The sequence below is a fragment of the Anomalospiza imberbis genome, chromosome 8, assembly GCF_031753505.1.
Source record: "Anomalospiza imberbis isolate Cuckoo-Finch-1a 21T00152 chromosome 8, ASM3175350v1, whole genome shotgun sequence".
NCBI classification, from domain to species: Eukaryota; Metazoa; Chordata; class Aves; order Passeriformes; family Viduidae; genus Anomalospiza; species Anomalospiza imberbis.
This window is the reverse complement of record NC_089688.1, coordinates 27,599,681-27,615,196: the sequence shown is the minus strand read 5'-3', so window position 1 is coordinate 27,615,196 and position 15,516 is coordinate 27,599,681. Positions and strand designations below refer to the sequence as shown.

The 15,516-nt window shown below is 48.5% G+C and overlaps 1 protein-coding gene across 12 annotated transcripts in view; it reads left to right on the top strand.

The window, feature by feature from the left end:
* Positions 1-15,516, top strand: part of AFAP1L2 (actin filament associated protein 1 like 2) — a 64,313-nt gene that overhangs the window by 38,302 nt on the left and 10,495 nt on the right. For 6 of the 12 annotated variants that reach the window (XM_068198123.1, XM_068198122.1, XM_068198128.1 and 3 more), the window contains 5 exons: positions 2,551-2,679; positions 3,205-3,282; positions 6,281-6,372; positions 10,417-10,507; positions 13,909-13,992. In XM_068198123.1, coding sequence (XP_068054224.1) covers positions 2,551-2,679; positions 3,205-3,282; positions 6,281-6,372; positions 10,417-10,507; positions 13,909-13,992 — 474 coding nt within the window. The other 6 variants (XM_068198120.1, XM_068198119.1, XM_068198121.1 and 3 more) reach the window with 5 other exon arrangements.

Genomic DNA, 15,516 nt, shown 5'->3' with positions numbered 1-15,516 from the left:
AAAAAAGCTTCTGTTTCTGGAGGTAATTCTTGTTTTCTCTGGGCAAAATAGAAGCTAGCAAAGACCTTTGAGTTAACACAGCATGATGCAGGTGTTTTCCATTCCCTGCTGGTCCTAAATCAGACCAGAAGAGAATTAATTTGGTGTAGAGGGTATAGAATGAAGTGTGAATAACTGCAAGTCGGTTGGTTCCTCTGGAGCTGTTATTGATTGATCTGGAGTCATTAGGTTGTTTTACAGTTAGTCTGGTGAAGATTCAGTTTGAGAGCAGTAGCAAGTTTTTTCAATGAATGGCTAGCAACATAAACCTTTACAGTGTAATTTATTTATCAATCTTCTAACATGTATTTACCCCAGGAAGGTTGCCTGGTGGCTAAAGATAGGTGAGTAGGAAGGTGATGGCTTTCTCCTGCCTTTAAAAAAGTGTTCTTTGTGACCTTAAATGGGGTAGCTCTTTAACTAGAACTGCTCAGATGCTTTGTATTATGAATCCAAAGTGTTAACACTTTCCTAGTTCATAGGCGTGAACTGCGACTCACAGGGGTTCCATGGGATCGCCAGTGTGGGAATGCTGTCACAGGGGTTCAGTGGGATCACCAGTGTGGGAATGCTGTCACAGGGGTTCCATGGGATCACCAGTGTGGGAATGCTGTCACAGGGGTTCCGTGGGATCACCAGTGTGGGAATGCTGTCACAAGGGTTCCGTGGGATCACCAGTGTAAATGCTGTCACAGGGGTTCAGTGGGATCACCAGTGTGGGAATGCTGTCACAGGGGTTCCGTGGGATCACCAGTGTGGGAATGCTGTCACAGGGGTTCCGTGGGATCACCAGTGTAAATGCTGTCACAGGGGTTCCGTGGGATCACCAGTGTAAATGCTGTCACAGGGGTTCCGTGGGATCACCAGTGTGGGAATGCTGTCACAGGGGTTCCGTGGGATCACCAGTGTGGGAATGCTGTCACAGGGGTTCCATGGGATCACCAGTGTGGGAATGCTGTCACAGGGGTTCCATGGGATCACCAGTGTGGGAATGCTGTCACAGGGGTTCCATGGGATCACCAGTGTGGGAATGCTGTCACAGGGGTTCCGTGGGATCACCAGTGTAAATGCTGTCACAGGGGTTCCGTGGGATCACCAGTGTGGGAATGCTGTCACAGGGGTTCCGTGGGATCACCAGTGTGGGAATGCTGTCACAGGGGTTCAGTGGGATCACCAGTGTGGGAATGCTGTCACAGGGGTTCCATGGGATCACCAGTGTAAATGCTGTCAGTAAAGGGAAGGGAGCGTTGCCCCACTCAAGTTATCCCGAAGTTCCCTGGTTAAGTGCTCAGGAGTCACTGCCTGGCTTGCAGGGTGGTGGTGGCAAAGCCAAGCTTCTCTGCCCATCTTTGCAGATCCTCAGCACCAGGAGCGATGGAGAGGGGCAGCAGGGGAGCCTCCAAAGGGGAGGAGCAGTCCCAGCTGGGTTTGGCATGTTTTTCCCACACACTGTCATTCTTGTGTGGCGTTTCCTCTCTCCACATAATACTCTGTTATTTCCTCCTCCTGCCCCTGCTGGTAATTAGCCCATGATAAACTCTGGTGTGAACAAAAGCAAGCAATTAAGAGTCTGTTGCTTCAACGTGAGCCCTGTCAGAGCAGTGATTTGTTGGTGGCAGGGCTGTGCAGCACCTCCTCAGGAGGAAAACAAACCCATTAGCCTGGCTCAGCTGGGCAGTGCCATGTCCCAGCTGCTTGCTTTGGGTGTGCAGGGATGTCTTGGCTACAGCAGGGCTTCCTGAGGTGCTGAGAGATGCTGCTGAGTCTTGTGTCTTCAGCTTCACGGGAAACAGTGGGTCTGTGGTCACTGCCCAAGCAAGGTGGCTTGAGAAGTTACTGGATTGTGATTTATGTATGTGTGGAGGTGGAGATTCTTTTTCTTTTCTTTTTGGAATACACACATAAACAATTTCAAATTAATGCAGACAGAGAAATAATGGTAGAATGAAACATAAAATTGTTGAGTGGTTTATGCTGGAGGGGACCTTAGAGACCATCTAGTTCCAACTTCCTTACCATGGGCAAGGACACCTCCTGCTACACCAGATTGCCAGGGCCCCATCTCTCCAAGATAAGGAGGAGGCTTAGAAAGAGGAAGCAAAAAGTAGGATTTTTGGTAGGTCCCAAGCCAAATGAGGTTTGAATGATATTTGCCGGGACTCAAGGTTCATGTTTAAAGACCTTGCAAGCTGCTTTCTTGTAATCTCAGCCCTAATGCTCAAAATCTCTTCTGGTTGTCTTTGCTTGAGCAAGAAGTCCTATTGGAAGAAGAATAGGTATTTACATGGGATTTCACTGATGTGTGAACAGACTAAGCGAAGTTGGAGATTTTTTGGTTTGAGACTCACTTTCTTTCCAAAGCTAGAGGCAGAGTTCAAGCTGGAAAATTAAATATTAACTATTCCTGGGAAGAAAAAGCAAAGGATTTTGGAAATCATGGAATTAACATATGTCCTCTTTTGACACACCACCCAGCTGCTTTGCCAAAAGTTGTCTCTGTTTCTCTTGTAGCTCTTGAGCAGCTGCTCACAGAACTTGAAGATTTTCTGAGGATACTGGACAAGGAGAACTTGAGCAGTACTGCTGTGGTGAAGAAGAGCTTCCTCTCTGACCTCCTGAAAGTCTACACCAAGTCCAGTGGTACAGATGAGGAAGACCAAGGATGGGGTGGTGGGCTGTCATGGGAATTGCTATGGGTTCTTGAAGCAACATTCTCCTGGTGGCTTGTGGGAATAGGAGACATGAAAATTAGGAGAAAATGAAACTGAGTTTATTTTTGCAGTGGCCTCTAATTGTTTATGTAAAATTACTATAGTTATGTGTCCAGCTTTACAAGCAAAGGGTTCCCAAGATTCCAGATCCTTTCTGTTTTCCTTATTAAACCTTAAGTTTATTTAATCCACTTTGTAAGATACACAGGATGTACTATTTGGCCAAGTTAATGTTTAAGTAGAAATTTTAACTTACGGAATTTCCTGACCATAAAGCACTTAATTTTTATGCTTTTTATTATTGCTTGGGGTTTTTTCCTGCACATTGCCTCAACCAACGTGCTCTCTCCAAATGTGCTCAGCAGATACATTTCTTACATCTGCCTTTGTGGAAAAATTTAGCAGTGGGAAAGCAGCGTGTGGGTAAAGAGTTCACTTTTCCTTTTGTTTGCAGGTGGTGATGAGGAGTATATTTATATGAACAAAGTGACAGTCCATAAACAGCAGTGTGACCAAGAGAAACAAGACAAAGGTAGGGAGCTGAAGATTAATGGTTTCATCGTGTCTCATGGGATGATGAAGGCACAGAAGGTTAGAGCCTTGCTCTGGCAGCTCTGAGGGCTGGAGCAGCTGCTGGTTGTGGAAGGGCCATTTTCATAACATTCCCTTGGAAATAGTGGTCCTTGCCAACACTGTGAGGTTATTCCTGGAAGTAGCACTTTGGAGGTCTTTATTTTGGGATAAAAATGTTGCCTTCTAAGGCTTGAAGCTCCAGTGCCTGAAATATTCAAGGAAGCCTTCATGCTTTCTTTGGCCACAAAGCAAGTCACTTTTTGCATCTTTGAGACCTTGAAAGTGTATTTCTTGTTTGCTGTGTTGCTCTGCTCTGTCCCAGAGGGTCTGTGTTGTCACAGCCTTGCGAGGTGCGTTTGCAGGGCTCGGCCCTCACCACCTGCAGGGGCAGAGCACCTTCATCTCCCAGGGATGTGAGACTTCTGCAGAGTAAAAGAAATCAGACCTAGGTGAAATACTCATTTCAAATTTAATTTTCCCAGGTTTTGAATTTGTAACATGGCAAAGAACATAATTGTCTAAAAATGTTCTTCCTCTTTGAAGTTCACTGTGAAAGAGGTTGCTGATAATTGCATGGACTGAGAGTATTAGTGACACACATTTTTTAAATGCACACCTAGTCAGGGGCTGATCCTACCCCAGAGTTTCCAATGCAGAGGGAAGAGACAAGGGCTCATCAGTGCAGCCTGCCGCTGATGTGCTAGTCCTGCAAAAGTTGGGATTGTTCCACTTCCACAGTTGTTTGGTTTGGTTTTATTTCTTTGTGGTGGGGTTTTTTGTTTATTTTTTTTGTTTGTTCTTTAAACTACCTGCAGCCAAACTTGGGCTAACTTCAAATGCCTCTGAAGACAGGATGTCCTCCCAGATTACACGTGCAGCCCCAGTGTGACCTCCAGACAGAGCCCTCTGGGTGATGCTGTAAAGCTCTATAATAGGATCACACAGCCTCCCAGCAGCTGAGCAGCAACAGAAGCATCTCTTTATATAAGTTCTCATTTGGGTGGATAAAGCAAAGCACTGATCCACCATGCTCAAACACAGGGAAAACTTCAGACAATTTATTTTTAGAGGTGGTTATTTTATTTCAGACTTTTCCCTATCAAAGCCATGACCCTGCCCACTCAGTCACTCCCTGCAAGACCTGGCACTTCTCTTTCTGTTTTCAACAACTTCCCTATTCCAAGTAAAACTTCTGAGTTATTTGGAAATACTGAAGTCAGTGAGACATGTGTGTGGGGTCTTAGCCACAGCTGCAGCTGGGTGTAGAGCCCTGATCCTGCCTCTGAACTGGATGGAGAGGTGCCTGCAGGTTCAGGTATAGCTGGAGGGGGCCCAAGTGCCCACTGGTGTGATACTGATCTTCCAGTGATGATGCAACTCCCTCTGTTCCTTTTATCTACTGCAATTCCATGCCTGGAATGGGATTGGGGACCACACTTCTGTGCCTGAGCTGACAGGACCTCTTGTGCTCTGCAGAGCTTCTTCCTCACAACAGCTGTGCTCCAGCAAGCTCCAGCAGCACAGGGTGAAATGTTTTCCAAAGTCCATCAGCTCCAAAAGTCTCCCCTCCAAACTTTAAAATATGCAATTTCTGCACAAAAATGTATTTCCCTGCTCCTCGTATCTACTTGCAATTCCAGTAGTAAGGATTTAAGCAGAACAGACACTGCTTTTGAGATGCCTTCCTGTGGCCCAGTAACTGAATCCCCTGCACAGGGTGATGAAGGCACCATCATTTACTGGACCTCATTTACCTGAGAGATGCAGCAAGTCTCTGCCCTGCAAGTCCACAGGGCTCTTCAGTGAGCCAAATGCCATCTCCTTCTGGAAGTCAGCACAAAGGGCCAGGAGCCTGGGAGGTGGGACTGTTGTGAAGGGCTCCTGGTGTGGCCACTGTGATCCTCTTTGCCCAATGCCAGGTGACATTCACTTTTACAAGGAACAGAGAGCACAGATAAGTAACAGTTAGTACAGATGTGAGTTTCAGTAAGACTTTGTATGGTTTTTCTTTTTCCTTCCTTCTTCTAAATCCTCTTCAAACTGCAGATTTTAGAGAGGCATCTTTATCAGAAGACACCTGCAACATGTTAATGCTTGTCTAGGGAAAAATATTCCTTCCCTCCCACCCCAGTGAGGAAACAGTCTGTGATTTGTCTGTGATGCTGGCGTGTGGAGCTGGAGAAGGAAGGGGTATATCCATCATTGCACTATCTCAGAGGTCATGGGATTTGGGCACTCACTGAGGCCACCCAGGAGTTCTGTGGTCGGAGAAGGAGGACTGAACACTAGTTTTCTGAGCCTTCAATGTACCCTCCAGATACTAAATCACTCTGCATTTAGCTGCTTGGAAAATCTGACTTTCCAGAGGCAGACATGGACCACCTGGAGCAGTTCTGCTGCTACATGCCCGTACACGTTTGGCCTGGGCTTCTTCAAGAGCAGCCCTCCCTTGAGCAGTGATCACACTGCTGATCAGGGCTGGCCTTGATAAGCCACTGTGAACTTAGCTGAGCAGCCACCTTTGCAGTTTGCCCTGGGAGCAGGGTGGTGCTAGCCCCACTTTTGTGGGAAAGGTAGCAGAGGAGCAGTCACCAACCTGTCTGTTCGCAGGGATCAGAGCTAGCAAGGACTAAACTGCCATGGGTTTCCAGACACTGTGTGTCTGCCCATGCTGCTTCTCAAGACCCTTTAAAGTCTCAGCAGTGGGTCTGGCCTTCAGAGTTTTCCCTCCCGAAGGAAAAACATGCCCTAAAACCAGAGGTCAGCTCTTTCTGGGTCTCCTGATGCCATGTTCCTGGCTATGGCCTGAAATGACATGGTGGCCCTATAGCCCTGCCTGTAATTGTCACTCTGCTCCCCACTGAAATAGCATCCTGCTGCTCCAGCACAGCCCAGGGTAGCAAGTGCTCTGCTGGGAGATGCCACATGTCGTCTGTGTAATTGTTTCTGCTTTGCAGTGCTGGATCAGAGTAACTCCCTGACTAATGGAGACTCAGGACTGCATTTGTCACCTCCTCAGAAGAGCCTGCCAGACCTCCCCCCTCCAAAGGTAAGTTTTTCACAGCCTTTGCTTTTCACTGCCTCAGCCTGGGGCTCTGAACCCCTTGAGGCTCCACTGTTGTCAGGTCCTGTGCAGCATGGTTGGGTGGAAACACCTCTGCCTGTGTCTGTTAGTGAGGCCAAGAGTCCCGGTGAGCTTTATTTTAAAAATAATAACAAAACATTGGATTAGGCATTTCCAGCTGCATGTTTCATGTTTACAAAGACTGTGGGCCAGTATGTGGTTGGTGAAGCTGGATGGTGGCCTGGGGTGGCTGAACCCAGGAACGCCTGTGGTTCCCAAAGCTTGTGCACAAGTGGAGCAGGCAGCTGTGGGAGCTCCCTGTGAGTGTGCAAATTGGGCTGTGCTCCCTGCCAGGGAGACCCACACCCATTGCATGGCACGCCAGGCTCAAGGGAGGAGAAGAGAGGTTTTCAAAGAAACAGAGGTGGTGATGACTCTCAGCTGTTGCTCTGGAAATCTCTCCTGGGTTGTAAATCAGCTGTGCCTGGGCTGCTGACATGATCTTAGATAAGCCAGGAATCTCTCAGCTGCAGGGTGGTGGGAAGGGTGGGAAGGTCCCTGGGCAGTACCAGGACCTCCCTTGCTGCCACAGCCTTTCTCAGGTTGGCCATTGCCAGAGGTTTGCTCACAGCTGGAGCACCTGGTGTTGTCTGTGCACTGGGTGCTGGTGTTGTCCTGGTTGTGCAGCCCACAGGTCTATGAGGAGGAGTTGCTGGCTCTGTAGGTTTTTCTGTAGGGCAGCCCTAAGCCAGTTAAACACCATCAGCTCTCAGTGGGATGTTGTCTCTGTGCCAGGAGCCAGCCCAGCTGTCCTAGACACAGGTCATCCTCAAGACCCTGAATGTTGCTGTTCAGTGGTTAGTGCAATGTGGGAATTGCTGTTAGCTGGGATTTCAGGATGTGAAAGGAAAGGAGGGCAGGGAGCATGCATGGGGAGCAGGAGGAGGAGGCATGGAGGAGGATGGGGTGGTGCATCATGAACCACGAAGGAGGATCTGTTCTTTTCTCAGGAGGGAGGATGCAGGGTGAGGCCCCAGGACTTTTGCCCAGGGATCTGTGTGGCTAGCTGAAATTAGCTGGAGGAGCTGGGAAAACAAGGGGTAGGATGGGATGCAGCTGACAAACCCTTGGATGCAGCATGATTGCCTGCTGGGAGCTGCTCCAGCCCCAGAGGGCTCTGCCCACGCAGATGGCTGGAGCTGGAGTGCCTGGGAGCAGTGGCCAGAGCAGAAATCTCTGTTTAGCTCTGTATTTCACAGTGGGCAGGAGGTGGAATGAAGGCACCACTGGGGAAGCAGCAGCCAGGTGTCCCCAAGGCATTTCTCTTAAGCATGGTGCAGCCCAGCTTTCTGACTGGGCAATCAGGAAATTAAATGAGGGAATTAGGAAAACATAGTCTTAGATTAGCTGAGAAGGGCACCTGTCTTCTCTCAGACTTGTGCTGGGAATTACCTTCTCCCAGCTGCTTACCCCAGGAGTTAGCCTCTTTTGGATGCAGCAGTCAAGTACCTCCTCACTGTGAACATCTGAGTGTCAGTGAGCTTTAGCAACAAAGATATCTCCGTGTCCTTCAGGGAATGGGGCTGAAGAGAGCTTTAGTGAGTGGGAATTGCTGTTGGGGGGAATGGATCTTCCCTGTCTGCATTTGCAGCTCCCAGTGCAGGCAGGAGCCACAGCCACCTGGGCAGTGGAGAGTGGAACACAGCTCCTTGCACAGAAACTGAGAGGTTAAGAGAGGAATTCAGATTAATCTGGTTTTGCTCTGCAGATTTTTCTGTGGTTTAGTGACAGGCATCCTGTGGTGTTGCTCTACACTTGCCTTTTGAGGCACGGAAGAAATACGGTGATAAAGCTCTGCACAGCAGAGTGTCCCTGGCACCCACAGGCACCAGCAGTCACTGGGCAACCCAACAGGGGTGGCCCACTTGGATCCCACTGATTCCTTTGGATTTGTCCCAAAACAACCTTTAAACAATGAGTTCTGCCTTGGTGACCTCTCCTGTGCTGCAGCCCTGGCAGCTCTGTCTCTTCCCGCAGCCACCCACAGGGAAGGTCCTGTGGGATGGATGCAAATGCACAAGGTGGTCATATTTACATACTCATTGTGCCATAAAGCAACAGGCAAATGTTCTGCAAGGGCCAGCGTGGTTAAATAACAAAATATATAGCCTTTGACTTAAGCTAGAGAGTAAACCACTCCACACCCCTAGGAAAGAGGAGACAAAACAAATACCTTCTGGTCAGCCAAGGTGCACCCTGTAGGCTTTCACTGTCTGTAGGAAACAAAACAGAGCAGCCCCTTCCCTGACAGTTGTGGGATGGTGTTAAAAAAACCCACAGCATTTCTTTGTGTAGGCAATTTCTTTATGGTCACAGCACCAAGTGAGCTGGCTACACGCAGGAGGCCACCACAGATGGCAATTACAGACACATTTCCTAGCCAGGGAAGGGATTAAGTAAAGCCCTGGAGTGACTGGGTTTGATTTTGTTTCTTTAATGCAACACATTAGGACAAGAAGTTCCTAAACCTTTTAAGTGTTTGGAGGGCAAGTGTTTTCCAGCAGTATTCTACGTATCTCTGGAAAGAAAGTTCAGTCTGCTCACAGCATCTGGCAGATCCACGTAAGGAGTTTTAACACTGGAGAAGTTTGGGAGGTTGGCAGAGCCACAGGCAGCTGGCCCAGGTGGGAGCAGATGTGACTTTGGTGTGGTCAGGGCTCCTCGCTCCCACAGGCCCAACAGCTTCCCTTTGTGGGCAGCTGTTGGCCAGAAAATCTCTTCCTTCAAAGCTTCCAGTAGCTGCTGGTGGAAACATCCGGGGCAGGATGGGCAGCTTTGCACCTGCATTTGATGATGTGGGCATGACCTGCAGCGGGCTGGGCTTGCCTTAGAGAGCACTGCTCTGCAATGCTGGTGCACAACTGGCCCCTCTTACCCAGGGGGCAATCGTGGGCTGGCACAGTGCACAGTTTGTGACCTTCAACACTGCTGTCTCTGCAAAGAGACCTGCTTTTGTGCCCCTCCTCCTGGGGGGAGTGGGGCTATAACCCTGGGCATCCTGGCAGGGTTTGCACAGCCTCAGTCAGGTCAGCTGAAGCATGGCAAGACAGAGCATCCTGGCGTCAGATAGCTGGGGGTGGTTTGACCTCCAAAGGAGCAGGGACACCTCACTGGGGAGCTGGGAAATGCTACTGTCAGGTCAGGGTGGGAGATGGGGTGCCAGGTATCTGGGAAGAACATAAGCTCTGTGCTCATCCTACTGATCTGTTTGTGCTGCTGCTCTGCTGTATCATGTCCAACAACTCTGTGAATCACCTGAAAAATAAAAAGTTCATTTCTTCACTTTTTTTTCCCCCTCATGTATTGATATTTCTAAAGAATCAAGGCATGTTTTTCTTGCCAGCCCTTGCTTGTGTTTAGGGAGGGGTTTGGCAGGCAACACAGGGATTTTCCAGCACTTGGACTCTTTTCAAAGGCTTATTTTCCATTGGTGTTGTTTATCCATTTCCTTCATTCTTTGTTAAGAGCACAATTAAATATTCCCAATATAGTTACTAAAGCAGAGATTTTTATTTGTTAGTTTCTGTCAGTCAGAGACTTGGAGACACAACCAGACACTGCTCAGGTTATGTTTTCAGTGTAAAGCCAGGGTTGCACCAATTGTCCTCCCTTCCGGTTCCCTGCTAAGATAATCCATAGCACAGAGAACCATCCCCAGTTACCATGGGCAGTTCAGGGGGGGGTCAGTGCAGTAGGCAGAAATCTCAGTTCAGGGTAAAGCTGATGGCTTGCAATTGCTGCTATTGAGTTGATCTTCCCAAGGCTTTCAGCAACATGAAAGAAAGTAACATTTATGATGCAATTATACAGTAATTTCAATTTATATTTGAGCTAACTGTACCACATCTAAAAGATTTCATCCACTGCGATGTGCTTGAATGCTAAGAAAAAGGGGGAAAGGATGTCCCGTTGTTTTGATGGATCTGTTTTTATCTTAAATCATGTTTCTCTTATGTGTTTATTCTGCAGATTCTGGAAACAAAACAACCACCAGTCCCCAAGATTGAATCCCCAGAGGGATATTATGAAGAGGCTGAGCCCTATGACATCTCTGTAAATGGTATATCTCAGCTAACCCTTGGGAGGGGGTTCATGGGGGAGATGGAGAAGTTGAGATTTATGAGAATCAGTAAATGAAAGCACAGATATTTCATACAGCTTTTGGGACAAATTTGTTTTCTTCTGCTCATCACACTTTATATTACAGACCTAATGCTAGCTGGAAAGCAAAGACTACTGAATTGCTCCAATTTTTAACTTTCCTGTAGAAGTTTGTAATATGCATGGGTCAATATAGCATCAGTGTAAAATGTTAGAAACCATTGTGGGTCCTCTTTGTTTTGGTGGTTTTCTGGCAGATAGACTGCAGTCAAACACAAGTTTCTATTCAGGACTGAGTGGTGAAGCTGTGGTGGCTTGCATTCGTGTCCTAGCACTCTAATTGTCCCCTTGGGGCTCAAAATCCATGGCTCTGCTGGTCTGTTAGGAGTGATAACCATTTTTATAATTGGCTCTTTATTCAGCTCTGTCTCTTGTGGCAGTTTAACCATCTGCACACTTGAGCAGAAAGCCACGCTTCGTGTGAGGGGAAAGCGTGTGTGTTCCCTTGCACACGCCCACTCACCGCCTGGGACAGCACCCCCAGCCATGTGCCACCCTTGCCTGTCCCCTGTGGGCTCCCCACCCCTCTGGGAGGAGGCTGCTGCATGCTGAGCTCCCACATTCTCACTTTTTATGATGTGTTCCTGCATCCTTTTGTTGAACACACTTCACTGAGAGATTGCCTGCCTGTGATCTGATAGCAGAGCTGATCTTGTCGTGGCTTTATAATCCATTTAAGCCCATATTCGATAGATTATCTCACCTCACTGCAGAAGCAGATCTCTGCTCATCAGCCTTGGCTGCAGCAGAGTGTGTGGCATGGGCAGAGCTGAGTGGCAAGAGTCGAGGCAAGCAAAGAAGTGAGGGTTAAGGGTGACAGATTTGGATCTAAAGCCTTGGCTGTTGAATATGAGCTTCATCTGGGAGAAGCTGGGTCCTCTCCAGCCCCAGTGTGAACTACTGGGCTTTGAAGCTCTGTGTCAGTGAACAGGAAGATGGTGCCCAGCTCAGGTGGGAAGAAGTTCAGGCTCATCGTGGCCAGGGTGAAAGGTGCTGTTCAGTGCAGAGGAGAGGCCCCCCCCCAGCTCTGCCCTGTGTTTTGCTGAAAGGCTCTGGGTCATGTGCCTGAGGAGAGGGCTCATCCCCATGCCTGCAATGTAAGATAAAGGAGATTTCTTTTCCCCCTGCTGCACATTGGGAAAGTGGATAAATTGTTAAGAGCCGTGGCATAAAAAGGCACATGCTGGATTAGCTGGAGTACAGCCATGGATCCATGTGCTGGGATACCCAGCTTGTGTTATCCAGGCAGCTCCATAGACTCGCCCTCAGATCACAGGCTTGGCTGGCAGGAATGGTAAGTGCACACCCAGCTCCCACCTCTGCTTTTCCTTGGTAATCTGCTGCTCTGAGGTGCAAATACACCCACTACCCACCGAAATCTAGGTCAGTCAGATGCCCAAGGAAATGAGAGAGCAGAGTTCTGCAAAAAGAGAAAAGCACAAATGATGGGAGTACTGTCCAAATGAGGCAGCTCTGGGAGGCTGTCTGTGGCTGCTGTGATCAGCTGTGTTGCACCAGCAGGCTCTGTTTTACTGAGCACTGTCACAGCTTTAAGCGGGGATAGGAGCCTGTGAAAGCAGCAGAGATGGGGCAGAGGATTCCAGTGATTCCCCACCACTGGGGTGTGTGGTGCCTTTGCATCCTGTGATTGCTCAGCCACTGGTGGTCCCCTCTGCAGACCCCACCACATCCCTTCTATACACAAACCTCCTGGTGTGCTACAAAGGATGCTTTGTGTGAGGAGGAAGGAAGGAAGCATCATGAGAATCTCCGTGCTCTTCGGCAACCTCATGTTGGAGGTGGTTCCTTGGGGACTGAGCCAGAAGGAAGAGCAGGGAGAGATGTAGAGCAGCAGGTATGTGGTAGGAGAGGCTGCAGGGCTCAGGAGAAGGTGAAGTGTGGTGTCCTGTGCAGAGGGGAGCTGGGCAGTGATGCTGGTGCCCTGGTTTGCCTCAAGAGATCAGGCTGCAGCATGTGGGCCATCCTGTAGGTCCCTATCCTGCCCTTTGTTTCAACAAGCACAAGCTCCCCATCCCTTCCCCCTGCCCACCCTGTGCCCTGTCAGATGTCAGTAGTATTTGTACCTGTCCTACACAGTGGTGCTCACTGCTAGCAAATTATCTGGGACCTTGGTGTGACAGCTGTTGCTAAAGGACAGTCTGGATATGCGTGACTTTGCCCCGGCCAAAGATGCTAAAGCCTGACCCCAGTAACCCCCAAGCCCTCTGTGCCTTTCCCCACAAGCTGCATGGGGAGGGGGTGGCTGTCCAAGAAGCTGCTGGTGGTCTTTCGTAGAATCATAGAATGGCCTGTGTTGGAAGGGACTTTAAAAATCATCTCATCCCAACCCCCCTGCCATGTACAGGAATGCCCTGCACTAGACCAGGCTGCTCAGAGCTCCAACCAGCCTTGCCTTGAACACATCCAGGGCTGGGGCATCCACAGCCCCTCTGAACAACCTGTGCCAGTTCCTCATCATGTTTGCAGTCAAGAATTTTTCCCTGAAATCCAAGCACAACCTACACTCTCAGCTTGAATCCATTTCCCCTTGTCCTGTCGCTGTAAGCTCTTGTGAGAAGTCCCTCTCTGATACTTTCTGACAGTGTTACAGCGTGAGCCTTGGAAGACACCCGTGTCCCCAAACAAATGGGTGTAGTGAAATCAGACAGAAATAGGAACATGACTAAAATAAGTGGGTGCACTGCCAAGAAAGGACATCAAAGCAAGCCTCCAGATGGGCTGAGGAGATAGAGGTTTCGTGCACCATCAGAGGGGGGACTGTGAGACACTGTAACAAACCGTGGGTGAAGTAATTAAAATGAAGCAAGGGGGTGAGTCCGCTGCATCTCGGGGTCCATCTTTGATCAGCAGCATTCCCACCCCTCCATTGGGGATGCTCTGCCTTTCATTTTCCAGCTCCAGCAGAGGCTGCTGCTTCCCTTCCCTCTTGGGCTGAAACTGCTGAAGCCTTATCAGCAGCCTTTGCATAATTGGAGGGTGCGATAGGGAGCGGAGTGAAAACGGGCAAGGGGCGACGTGTCTGCCAACTGAGCAATCATTATTCTGGCTGAAACAGCTCATCAGCCCTGGCTGCTTTTAATTGCGATGTCGATGATTCTGTTTGAAAGGGAATTGCCTGTTTGAGGGGATGGGTTGAAAATGCTGTCCCTTTATGAAATCTCGGCATGCAGGAATGGGACAGCCTCACTGGCCGAGGGGATTGATGGCCTTGTTCTCTGCATTTGCTTATCTGTGGCTTTCTCTCTTTGTCTCCCTTTCTCTTTCTTTTTGACTGTGCAGGTCTTTTTGGTAGGCTTGCTGCGGCTGGACCCAGGCCAGGGTTGCAGGTTACTGAGGGCGTTATTTATGCCACAATAACTATGGGTATGGCATGCTTTCCAAACCTGAAGTGCCTTTTCTAAACAACAACAAAAAAAACCAACCCAAAAATACCCCCCAGAAACTCAGTTTTAGCAAAGATTATCAGGTCTCTCTCCTTGGATTTGCCTGTTACGTGCATGGAGGGTAACTACCTCTCGCTGTCTGTTTCGCACAAAGCATTATTTTTTGTGACTTTCCCTGTGCTCAGGACGACAGTGAAGAGAACTTCCCTAGTTTTTGTTCCCCTCGTTCTGTCACTGGTGTGGAGCTGATGGGTGGTAATGCTGGCTGTATTGACAAGTAGCTGTTTGGTGAATGATTGAAGGTGCTCCACTGAGGCAGAGTGGCAATATGAGTTGGTCTGAGGATTTAGGTCCCTGGGAGCTCCTGGGAAGACCCACAGGAAAGCAGAGGTGGATTTAGATAAAGACATCCAGGATTGTGGCTGCCACCGATGCCTGAGCTGTACGATTTGGGACTGAGGGAGCCTTAGTTGTGACCTCAGGGTTGTCACAAGCCACCAGGCAAGGCTTGTCCCCATTTGCCAGCTGCACAGCCTGGTAAATGCCTTTCCTTCATGGGGCTATAGCAGTGTCACCAGGCCAGCAGTTGCTGCAGCTCGTCAAGCAGGGAAAAGCTCATCTCATGAGGAACCACACTTGGGGTTGTGGTTGATGCACAGAACAGCATCCAGGGCTTCTCAGGAGTAATGTGGCAGCCTGAGACCTACTGCTTCGGTGGGGACACCAGAAACTTCCAAAAGAGGCCAGAGGGCCCATGTGGAAAAAGAGGGAGTTTTGGAAAATGAGGTTCCCTAAGGCATCCTTGCTGCTGTATATGGAAAGGTCCTGTAGCAGTGCAGAGTTTCAGTTCCTTGGTGTTTGTAGGGTTGAGAAATACCTACACTGTTACTCCATCTGAATTTCTGCCTGTGGACAAGGTCTGCATAGTGAGAATGCACTGAGGTTTCCCATACAAGTTTTCCCATAAAAGATGGACAGTTTAATACATTGAGGACATGGAGATGTGCTCCATTCAGAGACTTTGAAAGGGACTATTTGCTTTTTAAAGTTTGTTTAATTGGTGAAGTTTTGATCACTTGAGGGAGGTTGTAGAGTGAAATTTCACTGGGTGCTAAGAGTGTAGCTTTGTTACTGCATCTTAGTTCCTTTTATTTAAAGAACAAATAGACCCAACTGAAACATTCTTCAGTGAAGCTCCTAATGCCTTTCTCTTTTCTGGCAGCTTTTCTTCTTTTCATTTGCACCAATCTGATAATGCTGTTTTTATGTAGATAGTAAGATTTGGTGAGAATCGAAATTAGATTAAATTCCAGTGAGAGAAACTTAACAATATTCCTCCATTCTGTTTGGTAGGACAAGAATGCCAAACCCTACACAAATGTTGCCCCAATCTTACTATATTGCTCTCTGAGCTTATGTTGTGACTTAGAGCTCTAAATGCCAGCAGAGCATTGCAATTCCCACTGCAGTCAGGGAGAACATTTTCAGTGGTTTTGATGAGCCT